The 27,340-nt window shown below is 36.9% G+C and overlaps 1 protein-coding gene across 11 annotated transcripts in view; it reads right to left on the reverse strand.

Annotated features, from left to right (window-relative positions):
• Positions 1 to 27,340, reverse strand: part of LOC106878228 (uncharacterized) — a 139,120-nt gene that overhangs the window by 13,066 nt on the left and 98,714 nt on the right. For all 11 annotated transcript variants that reach the window (XM_052971592.2, XM_052971596.2, XM_052971594.2 and 8 more), the window contains 5 exons: positions 19,016 to 19,148; positions 16,299 to 16,406; positions 14,466 to 14,665; positions 12,123 to 12,187; positions 1,162 to 1,332 (listed from right to left, as the gene is read on the reverse strand). In XM_052971592.2, coding sequence (XP_052827552.1) covers positions 1,162 to 1,332; positions 12,123 to 12,187; positions 14,466 to 14,665; positions 16,299 to 16,406; positions 19,016 to 19,148 — 677 coding nt within the window. The remainder of the gene's footprint in view (positions 1 to 1,161; positions 1,333 to 12,122; positions 12,188 to 14,465; positions 14,666 to 16,298; positions 16,407 to 19,015; positions 19,149 to 27,340) is intronic.

A 27,340-nucleotide genomic window follows, 5' to 3' on the forward strand; every position in this document is an offset into this window, starting at 1 on the left:
CTCGCGATTCTGTTTTTTCTATTAAGGTGAGTGGGTATTTTTGTTCTAGTAGGAAGTTTTTAAGTTCCTCTAGTCTTATTTGGCGTGTCTATGCGTCTTGCCATACTATATGGAATGTTTTTTTTTATGTGGGATGGGTGGCAGGAGTAGAAATTTAAATATTGGTGTGTGTCGGTTTTTTTGGAGTGGATGTCTGTTGTAACGATGGAGTTGTGTATCTTGATGTTGATGTCTAGGAAGGGAAGTTCCTTGTAGTGGATAGATGGGTGCAGTGTGTTGAGGATGTTGTGGAATGTTCCTAGATCTTCATTTTTGAGCTAACCAACTGTATAGATGTAAACACAATTCCTTCCTCTTCCTTCCTTTCCATTAACACTCCTTTCAGATACACAGGCACACACGTGCATATGCATGTGCGCACACACACACGTGCACACACACACACACACACACAAAAACGCAACCACACACTCTCTCCCGCTGGACAATGATACCAAAGATTATTTTACATTTTATTGAATTTATGTGTAATTAGATTTGACTTTGAGATGAAAATAATGAAATAGTTCTTTCAAAAACCATATTCATATATCAAAATTTAGACTTACATGCATTATATATATATATGCCAGCATTATGCATACACACACATTCAAGGGTATGATTTGATGCAATATACTTTACCAGAATTTTTCAACTTTTACTGGTAAAACATTTTTCTCCTACATCCTAGTTGTATTAACCATATTATCGAAGCAAGGACAAACAGATTGTTATGGAACAAAATTGCAAAATACCAGAATGAAAACAAAACTGAACGTTGATATTTTGATGTTTTGAATGCATTTAAGACATGTGTTTCTGGTAGTTATATAAGACAGATGTTACCTAATATATTCCACAGTCAAACATTTAGAATATATTTTTAAATGTTTGAGTAGGGAAAGTATTAAGATCTATCTTAGATAACCACTGGAGATATATGTGTAAAATACATTCAAAATATTAAAATAGCATTTGTTTTTGTCTTGGTTCTAGTAAACACACACACACACACACATACACACAAATATGAATGTATGCAAATATTCATATCTATGAAAATAAGGTCAAAGACATACAATATTTAAAAATACAATATATAAAAGCAAGTATCCATACCTGAGGTCCAGGCATTTTACTAATATTACGTAGCTGTGTTTGGAAATCCAGTAAAGAGCTATTTAGATATGAAAACAGATCTTGGACGTCTTCGCTTTTGTTGGCAATGACATTATCAAGGGATTGCAGTGCTATATCACTCTTATTTTGGTTCTGAATTATTTCTTCCAGCTAGAAGGAATGGAAACATGATTTGTATATGTGTGAATATTATATATATATATAATACCGCCCACATACATGACAAACATACATACGCGCCCTCACACACACATAGCCGAACGCACATATATACACACACACACACCCATATATACGCGCACGCCTACATACACAGCCGCATACACATGCACACACATACACACAGGAGTGCACACACAAAATAACACACATACCTGGCACACATACGCACGCACACACATAAACACACACATACACACCCCTCACATACATAAAACCACACACACACACATACACGACACACATACACATATACACACATACACATATACACACATGCACACACACCTCTCACATACACAATACTCACTCATATACATAACACATACGCACGCACGAAAACATACACAATATACACATACACGCACGCACAAAAAATATACACACACGCGCACACGGAAACACATACAGACACACATAAACACACACACACCCGTACCTAACACTCACAATCCCACACACACACGCACATCCACACACACACGCACACACCCACATACACACACACTTCTCACCAACACTACACACTCACACAGACACGCATACAATCATACACACATGGGCATAAACAACACACGCATATACAATAGCAAACGCACGCACACACACGTACACAGCAACGCACATACACAGCAACGCACATACACACAACATACACATACACACAAACACACACGCACGCACAGAAAACATACACACACACACACGCGCACATACAAAATACACACACACACGTACACGTACCTAACACCGACAACCCCACACAAACACGAACACACACACACCCAAATAACCACCTGTTGACCTTCTACCTACACTGTCTACAGCGTCCACTAACCAGTCCTGCTACTAATTTCTTCCACTACGTCATACACACACACACACACACACACAAACACACTAACAGATAAACCACCAAACCATGCAAACACACACACACACACACATACATACGCACACACACGTTCTGTTATCACACACACACTCGCAGACTTTCGCAAACGCACAGATTCATCTCCCTTTTTCACTCTCCTATCTTAGAAAGAACTTTTCCCCCACCACCTCCTCTTCTGGTCTTTTCATCATGTAACCTCGTGGGCATCGGTACCATTTTCCTCTTTCTCCGTTCTTCCATTCTCCGAACTTTCCATCTTTCCGACGAAGGGCTACGCCCGAAACGTCATACACTCTCTCTTTCCTTTCCTGAGCATCCAATAATACTATCCATATCACGTCCTCACTTTGTTGTTTTTTTGTTTTTTTGTTATTGTTTTTTTGAACTATATATATATATATATATATATGTGTGTGTGTGTGTATATATATAACATATACATACATATAACACACACATATATATACATACATTTATATAACACACACACACACATATATACATACATTTATATAACACACACACACACATATATACATACATTTATATAACACACACACATATATACATACGCTTATATAACACACACACATATATACATACATTTATAACACACACATATATATATATATATAGCAATAAGAAAATGGAGGGGATCAAGAGGTGGTATTCATCAACTTTTAGACATTATATTATGTCTATTTATTTATTTAAAAAAAAAATTATTATAACGATATACATACATGTATAACATATTATGTTTTACATATATAATATATAAAAATATCAGTAATTATTAAAACATTTAACGTAGAGCATAGAAAGTAGGATAGTATCTTACAGCTGCTTCAGCCAAGAGGCCATAGTACCCCACTCTACTTCCATCCCTTCAGTGAACTGAAGTATTTGGTAGATAAGATTAAGGTACTTGGGTGTGTCTCTAGACTTCGTCAGAGAGTTTAGAAAGTTCATATGGTTAAGTTATAAATATAAATACATATATATATATATATACACACTTTTACATATATATACATATACATCATCATCATCGTTTAACGTCCGCCTTCCATGCTAGCATGGGTTGGACGATTTGACTGAGGACTGGTGAAACCGGATGGCAACACCAGGCTCCAATCTAATTTGGCAGAGTTTCTACAGCTGGATGCCCTTCCTAACGCCAACCACTCAGAGTGTAGTGGGTGCTTTTACATGTCACCCGCACGAAAACGGCCACGCTCGAAATGGTGTCTTTTATGTGCCACCCGCACAAGAGCCAGTCCAGGGGCACTGGCAACGATCTCGCTCGAAAACCCTACAAAGGCCAGTCGGGCGGTATATATATGTGTGTATATATATATATATATATATATATATATATATATATATATATATATATATGTATATATATATATATATATATATATGTATATATATATATATATATATATATGTATATATATATATATATATATATATATATATATATATATATATATATATATATATATATATATATATATATATATGTATATATATATATATGTATATATATATATATGTATATATATATATATGTATATATATATATATGTATATATATATATATGTATATATATATATATGTATATATATATATATGTATATATATATATATGTATATATATATATATGTATATATATATATATGTATATATATATATATGTATATATATATATATGTATATATATATATATGTATATATATATATATGTATATATATATATATGTATATATATATATATGTATATATATATATATGTATATATATATATATGTATATATATATATATGTATATATATATATATGTATATATATATATATGTATATATATATATATATATATATATATATATATATATATATATATGTATATATATATATATATATGTATATATATGTATATATATGTATATATATATATGTATATATATATATGTATATATATATATGTATATATATGTATTTGTTTTGAAAGATTTTTTATGTGAAATCGTGTGTTGAAACAGATGTTGTTGTACTTGGGGATGGTCATATTGCCAGGTTAGCCAATAAAACTTATGATATGAGCCGGGTATACCCGACAACATTACCCTTTAACAAAAGAGTCTGCATCCCTAAACATACTCATGACCACATGGAAGCACAGTTCACTATAGCTAGGACAAAACTTAGACAGATTTTAGAATTATACACTAAGAGACAGAGACAGAATAAGACAGAGGCCCAACAACTTGGGAATATACCCGCAAGTGGCCTACACAAGCTCATGCAGCGCACGAAAAAGGGAGAAGTGGTATGCCTTCCCACAGATAAGTCCGGCAGAATGTCAATAGACAGCCTGCCGAACTATATCCAGGCAATGCAACCTCACATCGCCAATACGAAGGTAACAACCTTACAGGCGCATGAGGAAAGAGAAAAAGTCCTCAATGCCCACATGATGATGTGGACAATTGTCCTTAGACCCCAGAAGCGCACAGCCAACAACTTCCAAGCCTGGAACAATGATATCCCGACGCTGTATGGGCTCCGTAAGGACCACAAAGTAACAACTAATCCTGTAGTGGGACCACCAACAAGACCAGTCTGTGGAGCAAATGTCGCTAGTAACTACAGGATCTCCTACTTCCTCTCAATGATCATACGCCCCATAATCCAGATGTCACCTGATGTCTGTGACAGCACGGAAGATCTCCTCAGCAGGATCAACGACTGCAACAACACTTGCAACCTGACAGGGTGTATAGTGGGTAGCATGGATGTGGTATCACTATACCCATCTATCGACGTGGACTTTGCAGTGGAAAAGTGCGTGGAAATGATCAACGAGAGCGAAGTAGAGTTCCAAAAAGTCAACACAGAAGAACTGGGCCTCCTACTTAGATTGACATATGACGATGCATATCTAGATAGATACGACCTTAGAGATTTCTGCCCTAGTAGACGTCTAAGAGGTAGACCACCCACAATTACCTCTATGGCTAGGAAGACCCCTATAGAGAGATGGAGTGGATGGACCAGAGCCATACGGACCCCCACTAATATCCACCAGGTAAAGAAAATGATCGCACATGCACTAGGAGCTAGTATAAAGGTCACCCTAAAAGGCCACACCTTTAAATTTAACAACAAATTATACGCCCAGGACGAGGGGGCAGCCATCGGGGTTAGTATCGCCGGTGATGTGGCCAATCTTTTCATGGTATGGTGGGACAGAAGGCTTAAGGAACGCCTGACACAGAACTCCATACTCGTGAATGTGTACTCTCGATATGTCGATGATATCAACTTAGTGGTAAAGACACCCCCACAAGAGAGTACCCCTGAAATAGAAATAGAAACTAAGACTATGGAGAGCATCCAGCAAATAGCTAACTCCATCCACCAGAGTATTAGAGTTACGATAGACTACCCTACTAAACACCCTAACCATAGATTACCTGTATTAGATACTGAACTCTGGCTAGAAACTAAGAACAATAAAACCAGAATCCTCCATTCACACTATACAAAACCTATGGCCTCCAAGTACCTGACCCACCGGAACTCGGCTATTGCGGACAATGCCAAATTCAACATATTGATGGCAGACCTCGTCAGAGTAATGCGAAATGTCTCCTGCATGTGCGACCCTACAGAATTAAAGAGACATATACAACATTTCGTCCACCGCATGCAGTTCTCGGGTTACAGCCATAAAGAAAGGATCAGGGTTTACAAAGGAGCTATGAAGAAGTTTGAAACAATCAAACGCAACGATAGGAATGGGATTTGCCCACTCTATAGGAGCAAATCATGGAACACCATAGAAAGAACTAAGAAGAAAATAGGGAAGGCAAGCTCATGGTACAATAGCCACAAGTACCAAAGCGTCATGTTCGTCGACACCACCCCTAGAGGCGAACTGGCGTACCGCTTTAGAAGGGCCCTAGACAAACTTAAGCTAAGAATTAAGGTTGTTGAAAGGCCAGGCAACCCTATCAAATCCCTTACCAGTAGAACATACCCTTTCAGTAGAACCCCCTGCACTGATAGGAACTGTATCGTATGTAGATTTAGCCCACAAACGAACTGCAAAACCAGAAATGTGGTCTATAGTATAAGATGTACAGAGGGACGATGCAGAAATAAGACAACGACATATGTAGGCGAAACAGCAAGGAGTATAGGGGAGCGGGCAAACGAACATTGGAGGGAACTTAAGGAAGGGAAGAACTCATCAGTTCTGTACCAGCACGCTGAGCAAGAACATAGAGGCTCAATCAACAACATAGAAATTAAAATCTTATCTACACATAGCAGTGATGCAGCACTTAGACAAATTACTGAAGCTACACACATAATAGAAGGGAAACCTAGCCTGAATAGGAAACTAGAATGGAACACTAACATACGCCACTAACAAACCACAGCGTGTGACAACATGTTACCCATAAACCAATAATAGGAACAAAGTATAATACAATACATAGATAAACAAATGGAATTAAATACTACATACGTTAACAAAATTTAATTAAACACATTAAAAAAAAAAAAAAAAAAAAAAAAAACACACACACACACACACACACATGAACATATAAATAAATAAAAACTAATACAAATGAACACGTATTAACAGAGAATATAGGTGATACAGACACTCCCCATACACACATGCACTTACAAAAGACACAGACACATTGAAGGACACGCATGCGTAGACACATACAATAGGAATACAAAATACAAAATGGCTGATAGTTAGCAAGGTGAGACACACATAAGAAAGAAGGAAACAAAGGACCACTGATGAGGTCACAGAAGTGTGACGAAAGAACTCTGGCCGAAATAAGATTAAGATTAAGATTAATGTAATATAAAGCTGAAAGAAAAAAAAAAAAAAAAAAATTAACACCAAATATACAGTGCGTGTGTTTTTATTGGCTAAACTGGCAATATGACCATCCCCAAGTACAACAATATATATATGTCTGTACGTATTGTCGTCGTCGTTTAATGTCCGCTTTCCATGCCAGCATGGGTTGGACGATTTGACTGATAAACACACACACACACACACATATATATATATATATATATATATATATATATATATATATATATATATATGCATATATATATATATATATATATATATATATATATATATATATATATATATTTGAGAGAAAAGCTGAACATTAGAAGCATCAGTTGTGGCGTGCAAGAGAGACGATTGCGCTGGTATGGACATGTGGTGAGAATGGAGGAGGATAGCTGCGTGAAAAAGTGCCACACCCTAACAGTTGAGGGAACCCGTGGAAGAGGTAGGCCCAGGAAGACCTGGGCTGAGGTGGTGAGGCAAGACCTTCGTACATTGGGCCTCACCGAGGCGATGACTACGGACCGAGACCTTTGGAAATGGGCTGTGCGTGAGAAGACCCGGCAAGCCAAGTAAGATCGTTGCCAGTGCCCCTGGACTGGTTCTTGTGCGGGTGGCACATGAGATGCACCATTTTGAGCGTGGCCGTTGCCAGTACCGCCTGACTGGCTCCTGTAGGATTTTCGAGCGAGATCGTTGCCAGTGCCCCTGGACTGGCTTGTGCGGGTGGCACATAAAAGACACCATTTCGAGCGTGGCCGTCTTCGTGCAGGTGACACGTAAAAGCACCCACTACACTCTCTGAGTGGTTGGCGTTAGGAAGGGCATCCAGCTGTAGAAACTCTGCCAAATCAGACTGGAGCCTGGTGTTGCCATCCGGTTTCACCAGTCCTCAGTCAAATCGTCCAACCCATGCTAGCATGGAAAGCGGACGTTAAACGATGATGATGATGATGATGATGATATATATGCATACAAAGGAATCAGTTATTATTATTAGGTGTATTATATTATTCTTATTAGATAAAGTATAAACAGAGGAAGGAGAAAGTTATCAAGAGAGAAATAATAGTGGAATTTAAAAAATTAATATATCTTAAGATTATTGTAGTTATGTAGGAATGAAAAGCTATATAAATTAGGAATACATACATATACACATATACAAACACACATATATATGGCATGGCTTTTACAGCTGGATGCCCTTCCAAATGCCAACCCATTTCAGTGTGGACTGGATGCATTATATGTGGCACCATCACTGGCAGGGTCACTAAGTAACTTGCAAAACAATGAATCTTTGAGAGGGGAGGGAAAATTGGAGGAGGTGATCTTGTGGTATATATGTGTGTGTGTGTGTCCTCATCCTAACATCACATGAGGTTGTGAGTGTCACCATCATGCATGTAGTCATTCATTTGCAGTCTTTCATGCAATCATGTCCCGTCAAAGGGAAATATTACCTAACTTCAACAGTCAGGAAGGTCATTTGGCCATAGAAAAACTGTCTCAATAAAATCCAGTTAACTCATGCAAGCATGAAAAAGTGGACATTAAAGAACAACACTGATATATGTCTATCATCATTTAATGTCTATGCTCCATGCTGGCATGGATTGGTCAGTTTGACAAGATCCAGTGAATCCAAGGACTGCATTTTGCTCCAATGTCTGATTTGGCACAGTTTCTATGGCTGGATGACCTACAACATCTATCACTTTACAGCATGGAACAAGTGTTTTTTTCATGACATCTTCACTATTGAAGGTTGCCATCCGGCTCACAGAACTACAAACCCTGAGGTGTGGCATCAGTTTTGTGTTAGTAGGTGATGGGATTGGGTTCAGTCTCCCTGCATGACATCTATTGCAAGTCCCTTCTAGTACAGCCCTGGGCCAACCAAAGCCTTGTGAGTGGATTTGGTAGACTAAAACTAAAAGAAACCTGTTATTTGAGAGAGAGAGGGAGCGCATGTATATGTGCATGTGTGCAATATGTGTGACGTGTGTGATGTGCATGTGCATGCATGTATGTGCATGTGTGGGTGCATGAGTGCCTATATGGGTATTAATGTTTAATTGCATTGAAACCACATGTCACCTTCAAACAAGTTGTGTCCTTCATTTTCAATCTTCCATGAAAACATGTCCGGCCATGGGGAAAATATTAATTTACTTGGAAACAGGTGAGGGTTGGGAACTAGAAGAGCATCCAGCCATAGGAACTCCACCTAAACAAATTACATGTAACCCATGCAAGCATGAAAAAGTGGACATTACAAAATTGATGATGATGAAACACAAAACTATGTGGTTACTTGCTTTTGCATCGCCCAGGGGTATAGTCAATCTAAATCACAATTGTTAAAGTGTCCTCACAGGTTTGAAGGGTTAACCTCACAACAACATTTATGTATAAGAGGAAATTTGATGCTCACAGTGCACAAGTTCACAGAAGGGTTAGATAGAAACAATATCTTAATTGATAAGATATTTGTCACAATAATTTCCTGTATTCTAAAGAGTTTATGTCAAGATGTTGACCTCAAAATAAGGATGGTCAATAGAACTTCTTGGATATTTAGAACTGATATTTGTTCTCAAAGTGTGAGAATGCAATCAGATACATGTGGTTATTGTTTGATGAGTCTGTGTGTATACATGTGTGAACTTCAGTTCATGTGAGTGTGTGTTCATGTCAATTCAGAATGTGTGTGTACGTGTGTATGTTCCTGCTCTTAGTGCTTAAAAAAAGCAAGTTTGTTCTGTATGGAGACATTTACACACACACACAAAATATATTTCTAAAATAGCCGGTGTGGGTATGTGGTAAGATATTTGCTTCCCAACTACATGACTGAGTTCAGTCTTACTATATGGTACCTTGATAGGTGTCTTCTACTTTAGTCTTGGGCCAACCAAAACCTTGTGAGTGGATCTGGTGGATGGAAACTAAAAGAAGCTTTTCATATATATATATATATATGTGCGTGTGTGTGTGTGTGTGAGAGAAAGAGAGAGAGGGGGAGAGAGATAGAGAGGGGGGAGAGAGAGGGAGAGAGAGATAGAAAGGGGGGAGAGAGAGAGAGAGGGGGGGAGAGGGAGAGAGGGGGGGGGGAGAGAGAGAGAGAGAGAGAGTGCATATGTGTTACTATCTCCTTGCTTTGACTTCATGTGACAGCAGTAAATGAATGTCACCATAATGCACACAATGTCCATTTCCACTCTTCTATGAAAGCATGTCTAGTTATGGAAAATATTACCTTACTTGGAAACAGGTGAAGGTTAATGACAGGATATTCATCCAGCTGTAGAAAATCTACCTAAACAAATTCCATTTGATGCCCATGCAATCATGAAAATGTTAACATTTGATGACCATATTCTTTCATTTTTTTTGTGGGGGGGATGGATGTAGTCAATTATGTCAAAACCAATAATTGGATTGTAATTATTGTATTAATAATCCCAGAATGATGCAAGGTAAATTAAGCTATTGTGGGATTTGAGCTCAAAACATAAAAGGATGTGACTGAATTCCACAAGATATTTAATGCGACATACTACCAATGCTACTATTTATCACTCGAATAACTAGTGTTTCTTCTATGAGCAGAAGTCTTGAAATTTGTTGGGGGGGGGGGGGTAAGTTGACTACATCAACCCCAGTACTTGACTTGCACTTATTGACTCCAAAAGGATGAAAGGCAAAGTCAATCTTGGCAGAATTTGAACTCAGAACATAAAATCAGAAGAAATGCTGCAAAGCAATTTGTGTGATGCGATAACAATCCTGCCAGTTCATCACCTTAGAGTCAGTCTGCTCAATCCCTTCCACAATAATAATTATCAACAGTATCATCATTATTACTACTACTACTACTACTACAGAACTGTTAGCACACTGGGCAAAATGCTAAGCACATTTTGTCCATCTTTACATTCTGAGTTCCATCAAGGTTGACTTGCCACTCATTCTTGCAGGGTTGATGAAATAAATATCAGTTATGGACTGGGGTCAATGGAATCAACTAGCCCCTCACCCAAAATTTCAGGCCTCCTGCTTATAGAAAAAAAGGATTATTATTATCATCATTATTATTATTATCATTATTATCATTATTATTATTATTATTATTATTAAGGCAGCAAGCTGACAGAATTGTGAACACACTGGATGAAATGCTTAGTGGTATTTCGCCTGTCACTCTGTTCTGAGTTCAAATTCCTTCAAGGTCGTCTTTGCCTTTTTTTTCCTTTCAGGATCAATAAATTAAGTACCAGTGTAATCAACTAGTCCCCTCCCCCAAAATTTCAGGCCTTGTGCCTTTAGTAGAAAGGATTATTACTATTATTAGTGTTAGTGAGGACACATGGCCTAGTGGTTAGGGTGTTGCATTCATAATCATAAGATCATGGTTTCAGTTCCTACATCAGGCGGCACAATGTTCTTGAGCAAAACACTTCATCTCACATTGCTCTGTAATCACTTTGACACCTGATGCATGGCACACTGTGCACCTGTTCAGACAATGTTGATTTGATGGAGGGAGTGAGCTAATGTATATAGCACATACATTTGATCACTATAAACAAATTGTGTCAGTCATTCGGCTGAACACTCATATGTTATCATCAATGGGAGAATCCATTATTATTATTATTATCACAAGATTGTTTAGTTCCCAATATTGAAAATTCACATTCACCTGCTTTAGTACAGAGATAGTTGCAATAGTGTTAATCAGTAGAAGTGGTCATGAATTGGTGGGAGGGTGAGTTACAATGTGTGTCTACAAAATATACAGTGTAAATAAATCTTATAATGTCATTCCACTAATTTGTTGGCAGTTTTCAACAACCAACAGGTTTAGACTCATAGAATAGCCACAACATGTACATGTTCAACTTACCTTTCTTTCTAATAACATGTGTTTCTGTTTTAATTCTTGGAATTCCTTTAACAAATTACCATTTTCTGTAAATATTAAAGAGAAACAATACTTTAGAATCCATATGTACAAATATATATGATTGCGATTGATTTCAACCCCTAGCTCCAAAATCCCTGGTCATGCTGTACCCATGTAAAAATGATCCCCTCCCCTCAGGGAGAACGGCAAGCTGAAAGAATGGTTAGCAGCGAGTCAACGTAATCGACCCTTCATTTTCCTCAAAACTGCTAGCCTTGTGCCAATAAATAGAAAGAAGATAATATATAGAACCAAGGGACGAGGCACAAGGCCTGAAATTTTTGGGGAGGGGGCCAGTTGATTAGATCAACTCCAGTATGCAACTGGCACTTAATTTATCGACCCTGAAAGAATGATAGGCAAAGTCAACTTCAGTGGAATTTGAACCAAGAACGTAAAGACAGACGAAATACCGCTAAGCATTTCACTCGGCATGCTAATGTTTCTGCCAGCTCACCACCTATGTATATATATTGGCATGTAAAAAGCATCCAGCACACTCTGTTAAGAGGTTGGTGTTAGGAAGGGCATCCAGCCATAGAAACCATGCTAAAACAAACAGTTTGAGTTTGGACAGCGCCCTGCTAGTTAGCTCCATGTCACACCACCCAACCCATGCCAGCATGAAAAGTGGACATTAAACGATGATAATATATACACACACACACGTGTATGTGAGTGAGTGCATTTATGTGTGTGTATATATATATATATATATATAATAATAATAATAATAATAATATTAGGGACAAAATCCAAAATTACAGGTAAAAACTCATTTATTGTGCTTTTAATTATTAGTTTTTCTATATGTGACAGTGGATTTTCATCGTTGAGTTCATGAACCTTGGTTCTTTTCCCTAAAACTATATATATATATATATATATATATATATATATATATAAAACATACAATAAGATATATATTAATATATTTAAGATATATTAAATGCATTATAATATAAGTGGCTATAGCAATTAAAACCAAGAAGGAAAATGAATAAATGCAGGTGCAAAATAGCACCTACAATTGCTAGAAATGAGAGCTAAAATTTAACTTGAACAGCCACACAAAAGCACTAACCTCATGAAATATTCAGGACTGCAAGCATCGAGCCACATCTTTCATTGGCAAGATGCACTTGCAGAATGAAGTAGTTTGATAAAATGTTATGTGATAACACTTTTCAATGGTTTTTTTTCTCATAAGTGTTTACTTAACTGCAGCTCTTGGTGGTCCAAATCAGATATGCAATCTATGTGAGTGTCTTTTCAATACATTATCTGGTTTAAAAAGCCACATCAGATGCCATGATGTAATTACAAGAGGTGATCAGACTCTACATAAAGAGTAGACAACTACCATGTATGTATGTATGTGTATATGTAGGGGGCATGTGCTTGTATGCCGTGCAGTAAGGTTGAACACAAAAACCACATGATTGGACAGTAAACCACACATACATCAGTGTAAGTGTATATATACATTTGGGAAAACAAACATGAGAAAAAGTAACAAAGTACTACATTTATTTTTCAGGGTCTGTTTTCCATGCTGGCATGGGTTGGATGGCTTGTCATGATCTGAGCCAGTTCTTCTTCTCTTTCAGAAAACTCGGAGGATCACATTCACTTGTATATTTAGTTTTTGGCTTCATTTCTGTAGCTGGATGCCCTTATCACAGGTATGCGTCCACCACAAGGTCAAGACCCTGTTATAACAAGGTGACTTATGTGTCTCAGTGACCCTAAGAGTTAAGCCAGCAAAGCACAAGCTCTTGATAAGACTTCCCTTGCTGGAGAGGTCAAAGGATAGAGGCCTGACCTATAAGGACCACTTCTTCCCATAAAGCCAACATCCCTACCAAGAAAAAAGCTAAGTTACAGAAGCATCAATAACAGATCAAAACTAACAAAGTCTGGGAGGGGAAGGCCCTACAACCCAGAGTTGATAACAATGGAGTAAAGTCATCGATGACCTATGTTCCGTAAGGACCAACGGGCTTAAGCAAATATGTATGTGTGCATAAATGCATATGTATGTATGTATGTATGTGGGTATGTATGTATGTATGTCAGAATGTATATATGTGGGTATCTATATATGTATGTGGGTATGAATGTATGTATGTATGTATTCCTTTTCTCCTTTTAATCAGCTACCAACTTGGTAGTGAGGAAAGCATCTTGTTTTAATCATCATCCTTTAAATCTTATGGTCTTGTAAATTTTTATTGTCCCAGATATTGTGATCTGATAATTAACAAAGAAACAATTATTTACCTTTTGGTTCATTTAAAAGGATGACAGTTGTGATAGCAATTAATGAGAGGAGAACGACAGCAACAACCAGAGTGAAGGCCACACGGAGACAATGGAATTGTTTATAGATGGACTCATTTGGAGGGAGTTTAAATTGATTATCATTATGGTTAAAACCAGTCTTCGACACAGCTTCATATAATGGGTTTACTCTTTTACGACTGAAAGACAAAAGAATAATTGTTGGAGAAATTGTTAGGTAACAGATGTACTGGGAACTGTTATCACTGTTTTATTTTTCATTTTTATTTTTCTTGCTGATAAGGTCTCACTATCTATTATATTTCAGAATAAAATTAGAAAACACACACATACAGAACAAAAACAAAAAAAAAAAAGACCTCGCACAATAATAAAGATTGGATGCATTCTCTGTCCTTGGTTTCATAAGAATAATTTGTTCTGAGATTTATCAGAAAGTCTAATATGCTTTGTTTTCCTTTCGCATCTTCCTGAAACTGAAACAACTGCTAAACACACTATCACCAGCACCTCCAACAGTATGATACACATACAAGTTAACTTCTGAATGGCTGGGTATAATTATATTACTCTTTTACTCTTTTAGTTGTTTCAGTCATTTGACTGTGGCCATGCTGGAGCACCGCTTTTAGTCGAGAAAATTGACCCTGGGACTTATTCTTAGTAAGCCTAGTACTTATTCTATCGGTCTCTTTTTGCCGAACCGCTAAGTTACGGGGACATAAACACACCAGCATCGGTTGTCAAGCAATGCTAGGAGGACAAACATGGACACACAAACACACACACACATATACATATATATATATACATATATACGACGAGCTTCTTTCAGTTTCCGTCTACCAAATCCACTCACAAGGCTTTGGTCGGCCCAAGGCTATAGTAGAAGACACTTGCCCAAGGTGCCACGCAGTGGGACTGAACCCGGAACCATGTGGTTGGTAAGCAAGCTACTTACCACACAGCCACTCCTGCGCCTATAGACGAAGAGTCTGTATAAACTTGTGTCAGACATATAGAATAGGAGATGTATCATATTTTCTGGAAAACAGTCAATGTAGTACATAGTGTAAACATTCAAACATCGTCACTATCTTTCCAAGTCCTGCTGCATTTCACATGGAAATTTTGGTCCTCCAAAGTTGTTTTGGTGTACAAGTCAATCTATCATTCTCGGCCACAAATTTTGGTCTGAAAAGTTCAACTTGTATTGCCAAAAAATAGGGTATAGCAGTGTAAGCATAGCATTACAGATGTGTGGTATTGCTGGTTATGGCTATGTAGTCCTACAGATGTATGGTGCAATAGTTGTATAGCTCAACAGATGTGAGAGACACAAGAAACGAAATAATATACCAAATGTACACCAGATGTATAGCACATCAGTTGACGTAAGATGTATTTCACAACAGATATGTGGCATCAGATGTATGGGAAGAATACTAGAGAGCAGAAATGTGAATTAAGAGTAGAATTTTACTGTCAGCCATACAGATTAAAGTACACAGGTTTGTGTTCTTAGTTCAACACAGCGCATTACAGAAACACTTCACCACACAGTGTTTCCACTATTTACAGAAGTAAACTGTGCCTCCCCACAGTATCTTTTACATATTTTATGGTTAGGTAGACTACTGTATCAATGAGAGGTTGCAGATCATGTGCCTTTCATCCATGTGAAACAGTAAAGATACATGCATACACATATATATATATACATAGATGCATGCACAAACACATGGGTGCATATACATGCACTACTGACAAGTTCAGAAGAACAAAGACAAAAGAAAGACATCTATTTCTTACCTGGATTCTGAATGTGACTGTGACTGGTTCTCCTCTTCATTTGGAATGTCTGACGAGGAATTAAATGTTGGTCTACCAAGCTGGGAATCATCACGGGAATAAGATGGCCTGGGAGTTAAGATGAAGAAAGAAAATACAAATAGATAAATATACTTGTTTTTTTTTCTTTAAATTAATTTACAAAGAAGAGAGAGAAATCCAAGTTGAATGGTTATTTATAGCAACAACTCATTAGTTGTTATAAATAACCATTTTATCAATCAAAATATGTTTAATTATCATTCAAGTGTAATAAATAAAATCACAAAGATGAAAAAAGAAAATACAAACAGGTATGTTTTTTTTTTAATCAATTAAAAAAGAAGACAGAGAAATCCAAGTTGTTTTGGTCAACCTATATGTTGTTACAAATAACCATTTTATCAATCAATTATATCTAATTATCATCCAAAGTATAATAAAGAATATTACTTCATTAGAAATATTGATATCATAAGGCGGTGAGTAGGCAGAAACGTTAGCACACCGGGCAAAATGCTTAGCGGTATTTCGTCTGTCTGTACATTCTGAGTTCAAATTCCGCAGCGGTCGACTTTGCCTTTCATCCTTTCGGGGTCGATAAATTAAGTACCAGTTACGCACTGGGGTCGATGTAATCGACTTAATCCCTTGTTTGTCCCCTCTATGTTTAGCCTCTTGTGGGCAGTAAAGAAATAAGAAATATTCATATCATATCACAAATCAACAGTCACTTATCTAATGCTTCACAGAACTGTCAGCACTCAGCCAAATATTATTAAAAATTGATTTTTTTTTTTTCCACATAATTTTATGATTCACCTAGAGATTATCAGTAACATACAGATATGTATCAACACACCCAGAGATTATTGGTAACAATGTCATGACATACCTAAACATCAGAGTATAATTGCACAAGTATGCCCCACTGACTGTTTCCTCCTAACTTTCAGAAAGATTGGATATTTTTCAAGGAAATTTTCCATAAATACCTTTCAGATAGTGTAGATTCCAATTACATTGGAATTTGCTGGGAAAAACTTTTGGAGGTGGGTATGGAGAGAAGTTTCAGCTAATTTACACAAATCAACCTTGTTTCTTCTTTTATCATTGTCTATTTATTTCAGTCATTAAGATTGCAGCCATGCTGGGGAACCACTTCATAACTTTTAGAAAAATTATTACATTTCTAGTGAAAATTTTTACAAAATACCTTTCAAATGGTGTAAATTACAATTATATCAGAATTTAATGTGAAGAAAAACAGAACTGCTGAGTGCACAAGCATACACAGTTTTCTTGAACTTTCAAGTTTCATTTTGTAGATATATATGATGCATCAGTGGAGGCGTGTGGCTTAGTGGTTAGGGTATCAGCATCATGATCGTAAGATTGTGGTTTCAATTCCTGGACCGGGCAACACGTGTTCTTGAGCAAAACACTTCATTTCACGTTGCTCCAGTCCACTCAGCTGGCAAAAATGAGTAACGCTGCAATGGACTGGCGTTCCATCCAGCTGGGGAACGCATACGCCATTGAAATCGGGAAACCGGGCCCATGAGCCTGGCTAGGCTTTAAAAGGGTGCATTTATTTATTTATCTTTTTATATGATGCATCAGTAAGTAAGCCCACCTGTTTGTTTCATATCAAATTCTGATATAATCATAATCTCTATCATCTGAAAGGTATTTGTAGAAAATTTCATTAGAAATATTTATTTTTCTGTAAGTTAAGAGGAAACAGACTCAAGGTGTGCACACTCATGTGGGTATGCCAACATCGATGATACACTGAAATGTCACAACACTGTAGGAGATTATTGGCAACACCCTGAAGTGTCATAACACCCTAGAGACTGGTAGCAACACACTAGTTGCCATACTAAAGTGTTGCTACATACAGCTTAGAAACTTCTACTTCAGATTTATTGAGTTCTAATCTAACTTGATACATTAACATTCTTCAGTAGAAGAATAGAAAGGCAACGAGGTCATCAGATAAGCAATATGTTATAGGCGCAGGAGTGGCTGTGTGGTAAGTAGCTTGCTTACCGACCACATGGTTCCGGGTTCAGTCCCACTACGTGGCACCTTGGGCAAGTGTCTTCTACTATAGCCTCGGGCCGACCAAAGCCTTGTGAGTGGATTTAGTAGACGGAAACTGAAAGAAGCCCGTCGTATATATGTATATATATATGTGTGTTTGTGTGTCTGTGTTTGTCCCCCCAACATCGCTTGACAACCAATGCTGGTGTGTTTACGTCCCCGTAACTTAGAGGTTTGGCAAAAGAGACCGATAGAATAAGTACTAGGCTTACAAAGAATAAGTCCTGGAGTCGATTTGCTCGACTAAAGGCAGTGCTCCAGCATGGCCACAGTCAAATGACTGAAACAAGTAAAAAGAGTATGTACAAGATTTTGAGTCCAATCAATGACACTGTTGTTCAAATTTATGAGGCAAAATGTGCTTCTTCAGTCATTCAATTTGCTAGAAATAACAGTCAAATCTGTCAAAACCCACCCTACCATATTAGTTAACATAAACCTAGATACTTTCAACAAAAACAGACTGTTCATGGCTGTAATATCCTTGATCATAAGTCAACTGGATTAAGAATGACCTAGGGTTAAAGAACAACAATCCTTTCCAATTTTTTTTTTTTTTCAACGTTGAAACCTATAAAAGAGTTACTTACGTTTGTATAGGGACCTCTTCATACTGATGAGAAGGGTAGTCAGCATAGTCGTAATGAAAGGGACGAGGGGAACAAGATCTTGGAATTTGCATGGGAAACTCTCCACTGCCACTGTTCTCTAGATCACCAATACCTATGGGGATCAACAAATAAATAAAATTAGGGTTCAGGTTGTGTAGTGTATACAGAGTGCAAGTAAAATAACTACCATATTTGAAAACCAAAATTGAAGTAAAGCAAATACCAATTAAACAAGTCGTTCTCATCATCATCAACATCATCACTATCACCAACACCACAACCACCTTCATTTTATGTCTACTTTCAACGCTCACATAAATTGGGATGGGTTATCATAATCCAAGTCATTTTTATTTGGAGTTACCACTCCTCTAGATGGATTGGAGGATTGTGTCTTGCACATATTTCATTTTGGTTTGTCTTGTTCAAACCCCTTTCTAACACCAGCCACTTTACATCGAGTATTTGGTGCATTGTCATGATGCCAGTATGAGAGATGTTGAAATGTCCGCAACAAGATTGAAGGGTCCTCTCAAATTTATATCATCTCCACTCATTTGTTAAGGACTTCACAGAGTGTACTGACTGCATTTTAATGTGATACCAGCACTAGTGAGGTTGCCTTGTAGCCTCCAAGACCAAAAAGTGTGATCATCATCACTGTCATTGTTTTAGTATCCATTTTTCCATGCTTGCATGGGTTAGATGGAATTTTATTGAAGTACATTTTCTATAGCTGGATGCCCTTCCTATTGCCAACTGTTTCCAAGCAAGGTAATATTTTCCCCTGTCTGGACATGTTTTCACAGAAGACTGGAAACAAACAACACTGCTTCTATGACAGTGACACTTGCTTACAACTATCATGTGATGTCAAAACAAGGAGACACACACACACAATAGTCTTTTTTCACTTTCCATTTAACAAACTCACTAATAAGGCTCTGATCAGCCTGAGGCTATAATAAAAGTAATATATCTCTATAGATGAAGGCAGTGATTGGCAGAACTATTAGCACATTGGTAAAAAATGCTTAACGGTATTTCTTCTGGCTCTGTGTATGGAGTTCAAATTCCATAGAGGCTGACCTCATCTTTTATATTTTCAAAGTGGATAAAATAGGTTTTAGTTGAGCACTAGAATCAATGTAATCAGTTAGGCCTAGCACTAAAATTTCAAACCTTGTACTTAGAACAAAAAGCATGTCTCCATACTTTCTCTTTCTCTCACACGCACACACAAAATGCAAGATAGACTGAGGAGTGTCCTCTGCTTTTTCAGCTCTTAGAGTTACTGCTACCCTACACAGAGAGCTAGTAATGCAACTTACAAAGTTCATATCAGACTCATAAATTCAGTTTTCCTTATCTATCAGCAAGTAAATAAAGGAATTAATTATAAAATAATTATGAAGAAATATTTCTAGCCTCGCCCTAAAAACAATATTTGGAGGACCAGCAAAGGGGAATGTGGTCACTTGACATGCTTAGGTATAGCAGGGAAATCACTCCCAAATCAAACCATGCCATCTTAAATAAAGAAGCACGGATGAGAAAATCTCTGATATACTAAAAGACTGGATTGCCATGGTTGGAATACATCTGATAATATATCTGTTTGATCAAGATTGACCTGAAGCTAAACAACAGCAGCAATAACATACAACTATTTTGGAGCAGTAATCCAAAATTGAATCTTTTATTGGTTAACCCTGCAAGCTTTGTTACCCCTTCAAGTTTAAAGACTCACAATTATTTTATAATAATTTATAAAGAAATATTTCTTTATATGGAAAGCAGGCACAATGATTTTTACTCCCAGTTACCCCAAAGGTCACAAATCTCTGCGTGTATTCTCTCTCACATACGTACACATATTCTCTTTCACACACACATATGTATACACATGCAAGCACGCACACACACTCACACGCGCACGCACGCATGCATGCACACACATACACCTGTTACCACTGAAACAACAGGAATTGTGGCTAATTCTCGCTTAGGGCTAATTATAACTAACAGTGTAACAATACCCAGAAATAAATGGGGAGGGATTAAGTACATCCTGTAGAAGAGAAGGAATTAAGAAATGAAATCGAGTTATAAGAACAATGGCAATAATAACAAAATGGCAACCAACAAACACAACAAAACTTTAAAAATACAAGCAGCAGGATGCAAGAAAATTTCTATACAAACAGATCAAAGAAAAAAGATGCAAACACACACAAACATATTCTCACTCAATGTCTTTTCTCATGCATATACTCTCTATCTCTCTCACTCACATACGCACTCACTTTCTCTCTCTCTCACTCACATACACACTCACTTTCTCTCTCTCTCACTCACATACACACTCACTTTCTCTCACACCCACTCTGTCTCACACACATGTTCACTCTCCTACACACACACTCTCTCTCTCTCTCTCATATATGCACAAGCCCGCTCATACGTACACATGCTCAGTCACAGAATAATAAATATTCTCTTTTACTCTTTTACTTATTTGGAGGACCAGCAAAGGGGAATGTGGTCACTTGACATGCTTATGTATAGCAGGGAAATCACTCCCAAATCAAACCATGCCATCTTAAATAAAGAAGCACGGATGAGAAAATCTCTGATATACTAAAAGACTGGATTGCCATGGTTGGAATACATCTGATAATATATCTGTTCGGCAAAAGAGACTGATAGGATAAGTACTAGGCTTACAAAGAATAAGTCCTATGGTTAATTTGTTTGATTAAAGGCAGTGCTCCAGCATGGCTGCCGTCAAATGACTGAAACAAAAGAATATTGTTATTGTTGTTATTATCATTAAGACAGCAAGCCAACAAAATCATTAGCATTCCAGACGAAATGCTTAGCAGCATTTTGTCTCTCTTTATGCTCCGAGTTCAAATTCTGCCAAGGTTGACTTTGTCTTTCATCCTTTCACAATTGATAAAAATAAGCACCAGTGAAACAATGGGGTTGATGTATTCGACTACAAAATTTCACATCTTGTACCTTTAGTAGAAAGGATTATTATTATTATTATTATTATTATTATTATTATTACGTTCTGATTTCGATTTCTGCTGAAGTTGGGTTTGCCTTTCATCTTTTTTGGGGTTGATAAATTAAGTACCAGTTGAACACTGAGGTCAATGTAATCAACTGCCTTACCCCTCAAATACGCTAACCTTGTGCTAAAATAAGGATCATTATCATCACCATCACTATCATCATCATTGTCACCAATAGGGTGGTGGATTGGTAGAATCGCCAAAGCATCAAGAACAAAATGCCTTGCAGTATTTCTTCAAATCCAACAAAGACCTACTTCAACTTTCATTCCTCTAGAAGTTGATAAAATGAAATATTAGGCAAGTACTAGGGTTTAGAGAATTACTAATTCCCTTCCCCTCAAAAATTACAGGTCTGAGCCTGAATTTAAAGCAATTATCATGATTACCCGTGAGGGTGCATGGCTTAGTGGTTAGGGTGTTGGACTCGTGATCATAAAATTGTCGCTTCGATTCCTGGACCAGGCAATGTGTTGGGTTCTTGAGCAAAATACTTCATTTCACATTGCTCCAGTCCATTCAACTAGTAAAGATGAGTAATCCTGTGCGAGACTGGAGTCCCATCCAGAGAGGAATATATATATATGCCAGAGAAACTAGGAAACCAGCCTCACTGCTCCTTATGGAGTAATATGGACTAACCATCACCTTTGCCTCAGTAAAGACCAATGATGTGTGTGTGGTGAGGTCACTTTAGCTTCACTTATGACATATAAAACAATAACATCAGTGAATCCCTTCAAATCATTCCTTTAACAAGAGTTAAATTCTAACAATGTAAAACAAATGATCAAAATGAGTCAATGAAAAAAACTTAATTTTACAAAAAAAAATCACTCATTGTCTTAAATAAAAAAGGATACACCAGAGAGTGTAGGCACTGATCCAAAAAAAGGACAGGATGGTTATGACTTCAAGGTTTTTGATCATAGGTTTGCCCATTAAAGGTTAACCAAGAGCTAAACAAAATAATCACCACCAAGTAATAAATCTTTACATTTAATTTGTGTTCATGGGAAGAACCATTTCAACGATGCGTACTGCCTTAATTCTTCGAAACGCCAGTGTTTTAATGGTGGCAGCTGATGAAGGAGATGTTTCTATGTGGCTTGCTTGTTTGTTGCACCTTGTTTATCATTTTGTCCATGTTCTTTTGCCACGTCATGTACCCAGTTTTGTATCTATATGTACATGTAGATGAAGGTATGTACATACATGTACACACATATATATATATATATATATATGTACATGACGTGGCAAAAGAACATGGACAAAATGATAAACAAGGTGCAACAAACAAGCAAGCCACATAGAAACATCTCCTTCATCAGCTGCCACCATTAAAACACTGGCGTTTCGAAGTGTATATATGAGAATTTGATGGGGGCAATACTGGGCAGATATGGTGTTTTTACACCTTTTTACCATAAGAGAGAATTTTTTTCTCCACAGTAAATGCAGTGGATTTGCCTTTAGAAGTTGAAATATGTCACAAACATATTTTAACTAACATAAAGCTAACACACACACACACACACACACACACAGAGTCTTTTTCTCAGCTGGGTTAAGTGAATGATTAAGTGAGAGTGAACTTTCTTAATTAGTTACATAAAAAAATCAGCAGTTGTTTTTATCTGCTACACTTTGGAGTCTAAATCACCAGTTGCAATCATTACTTAATTAGTAAGGTGTGACATTCTCTTGGCACTAGACAGCAAGAAGGTCAACTGCAATTAAAAGTTAATGGCTAAATTTAAATGTTCGAGATATCAGTGCACAAAGGGTGTTTTCTGTGTCGGGTCACACATTCTAATTATAGTATACTTTCATTACTGAAAAGTGGAAAAAAAAAAAAAAAATACAACTTAGGAAGTTTTTGTTTTTTTTAATTCATGAGATATATGCAAAACAAGAATCAGAAGAATAATGTATCCATTCATAATACATTTTGGCAGATTCAAATGTGACTATCTGATCGCTGTTGTATTTTATCGTAAGAAAATACCTTCTCCCCCTGGAGGATTTGTTTCCATAATACACTTCACTGATACATGAGGACTTTATGACACTGAGGTATTTCACATATCTGGTAAGTTCAGTGTCATTCACTGTAGGGCAAGTTCCCCGTCATCAATTCACTGCAGGGTAAGTTCATCATCATCAATTCACCAGTTTTTTTTGGGGGTTTTTTTTCAATAAAGCAGTTTTTTACTATTAATGGCGAAATATTATGGATATATTTTCTCAGTATGCTTTACTCACAGTGAACTTTCTTCATGGTGAATTGATGGCAGTGAACTTACCTGTAATTGGTATTTCAACCTTTTGGTATGTCTCTTCAGTCAAAACTACCATTGGATCAATGAATCTAATAAGTGTACTGGCTTTTGTTTAAGGAACTCAGGATAAAAATTATTCGCTGAAGCATGTTGTCTATCAAACACCAAACTGATAATTATTCACGGGGTGCACACACAGCAGTAAGAATCCAAACAATAACATACATACTCATTCTAAATTCATTTTAGCAGGTTCAAACAAGAATATGCTGACTGATGTATTTCATCACCACAGAACATCTCCCTTCAGGTGATGTATGTTCATAACACACAAGATTCTCTGATGTAAGGAGACTGAGACATTTCTGCATTTCAATTGTATTGCATGCCTCTTCAATAAAAGAGTAAAATTGTGGAGTGTTGATTGGTCTCATTCTCTGGACCTTGAAGAGCTTAGTCAATCAAATACAGGAATTTGTATCACAGAACTAAGGACAGTTTCAGGTGTAATTGTATCAAAAAGGTTAGTTCAGTGAAATGCAATAAACAGTTGAGTCACATGATCAACACAAATTAGAAAAAAATTCATATGTAGCATCCTAAAATGGCTGTGGTTCAATGAATGAGACCAATGAATAAAAAAAGAATAAAGGAATATATTTCAGGTGCAATGAATTAAAATTCACTGATGACAATTAACTGCTGCTTTAATTAGCAATTTCTTTAATTCATCTTGATAACACTAAAACTCTAGGGATGTTTGTGTGTAACTGAAATATCTCAGAAATAGTATATTTTATCTTAATTTTTTTTACATATTTATTTTCATAATTACCTTCAGCAGTGCAGTACAAATTTTTGTGACATTTGGACCTCTATTTAAATGATTAAACATAATTTTTGTTATTTCTTGATGAAAAAATATACATGGCTTCCATGACGTCAATACACATACAGAATACACACACATATAACGAATGTCATGGCGTGTCAATCAACACCAACACACATCCACGATCTGTGACATAACACACACATAGTCTTCAAGCTAAGAATTTTTTTAAAAAAACAACTTTTTGACGTACACAATATTTTAATCATTTAGAAATATTTTTAACTGAATGCGATTTCATCATCCAGAGTTTGTTAATTTCCGTAAAAAATTATGTAAATATGTATATATATGCATACATCTTTTTTGCATGTACATGTGCATGTATGTGTGAGACAGTGTGAGTGAGTAAGCATGTGTGTTCTCATGTATGTGTAAGTGGCACATTCCCTCCTTCTCTCTCTCTCTCACACACACACACACACACATCCACACACACACACGTATATTTCATATACATGTTCATACATCTTTCACTTTCTCCTCTCTTTCACTTTACAACAAAAGAAACAGGTGATTTTCAGGATAAAAATTGTTAAAAAAAAAAAAGCTTCTACTCATGTAAATTGATTACTATTGTTTGGATAGTTCTAATTAAATAAAACCAGAAGTTAGGTTAAATATATATACATGCATAAGTACCGTGAATTCCCATTCTACAAAAAGGCAAACAATTCTGTGAATACGTTACTGGGCAACGTTGGGTAGTAAGTCTAGTGACGTATAAAAATAGATTTCATCTCAAAATAGCTGACATTCCCTAATTTATACAACATAGTTCAACAACTGTTTTTTTCCATATATTGTCATTGATGCTGTTGTTTAGAGTATTATCTGTTATGAATATGCTAATCTATGTATTTTGTCATCAGAGAACATCTCAAGTAGACTTTTGATCAATGCAGTTCAATTGTGATAATATCAACTTTAATTTGGATATTATTAGTGTATCTAAGTGTATGTGTAGGCGCAATGGCCTAGTGGTTAGGGCAGCGGACTCGCGGTCATAGGATCGGGGTTTCGATTCCCAGACCGGGCGTTGTGAGTGTTTATTGAGCAAAAACACCTAAAGCTCCACGAGGCTCCGGCAGGAGATGGTGGCGAACCCTGCTGTACTCTTTCACCACAACTTTCTCTCACTCTTACTTCCTGTTTCTGTTGTGCCTGTAATTCAAAGGGTCAGCCTTGTCACACTGTGTCACACTGAATATCCCCGAGAACTACATTAAGGGTACATGTGTCTGTGGTGTGCTCAACCACTTGCACGTTAATTTCATGAGCTGGCTGTTCCGTTGATCGGATCAACTGGAACCCTTGACGTCGTAAGCGACGGAGTGCCAACAAAAAAATCTAAGTGTATATATTATCCTTCAGTTTTATTTACGGGGAAGATTTGGCCACTTCTCAACAGGTTGAGAAGGATCACCTAGGTAGAAAAATAAGCTAAGTTGTACAAAAGCATTGATGACAATTCAAAACCACCATGACCTGGAAGAAGAAAAAAAAAGCCAAGAGTTGAGAACAGCGGAGAAAAGTTGTTGACAGCCTATGATCTACAGAGAGTAAAGGGATTAAATAAATGAGATATTTGTCCACCAAAATAGCCAGTGAAAGTCACTTTATTACATCACCAAGACAACCAGTAGTATTTATCCCCACTGCTAGAACAAACAGTGCTGTGGTAGTTACCATGAGGGAAACTCTCATATTGGCTTTTGGTGCAAAATGCACTCTTGTTTATATTGCTAGCAGGGAGATAAAATCCCTGCCACCTCCAGCACCAAGACCACCAGATCACATGATTTTGACCTTCCTTGGTCTTGTCTATGATGGACACTTGACTACCGAAGATAGCAACGATTCATCTCCTCACCAGCTATATACAGAATAACAGTGCCAGAACAGACGCTGGTGCTGCAATTAGCCAGTGAGCTTTTTATAGCCAGTAGTATAATTCTGTTCACTGAAAGAGCCAGTGAAGGTGGTTTCATAGTTTGAAGTTCCTGTTTCTGACCTAAAACAACAACAAACTATCCATACAATA

Source organism: Octopus bimaculoides, chromosome 11 (genome assembly GCF_046866305.1).
Source record: "Octopus bimaculoides isolate indiv1 chromosome 11, ASM4686630v1, whole genome shotgun sequence".
NCBI classification, from domain to species: domain Eukaryota; kingdom Metazoa; phylum Mollusca; class Cephalopoda; order Octopoda; family Octopodidae; genus Octopus; species Octopus bimaculoides.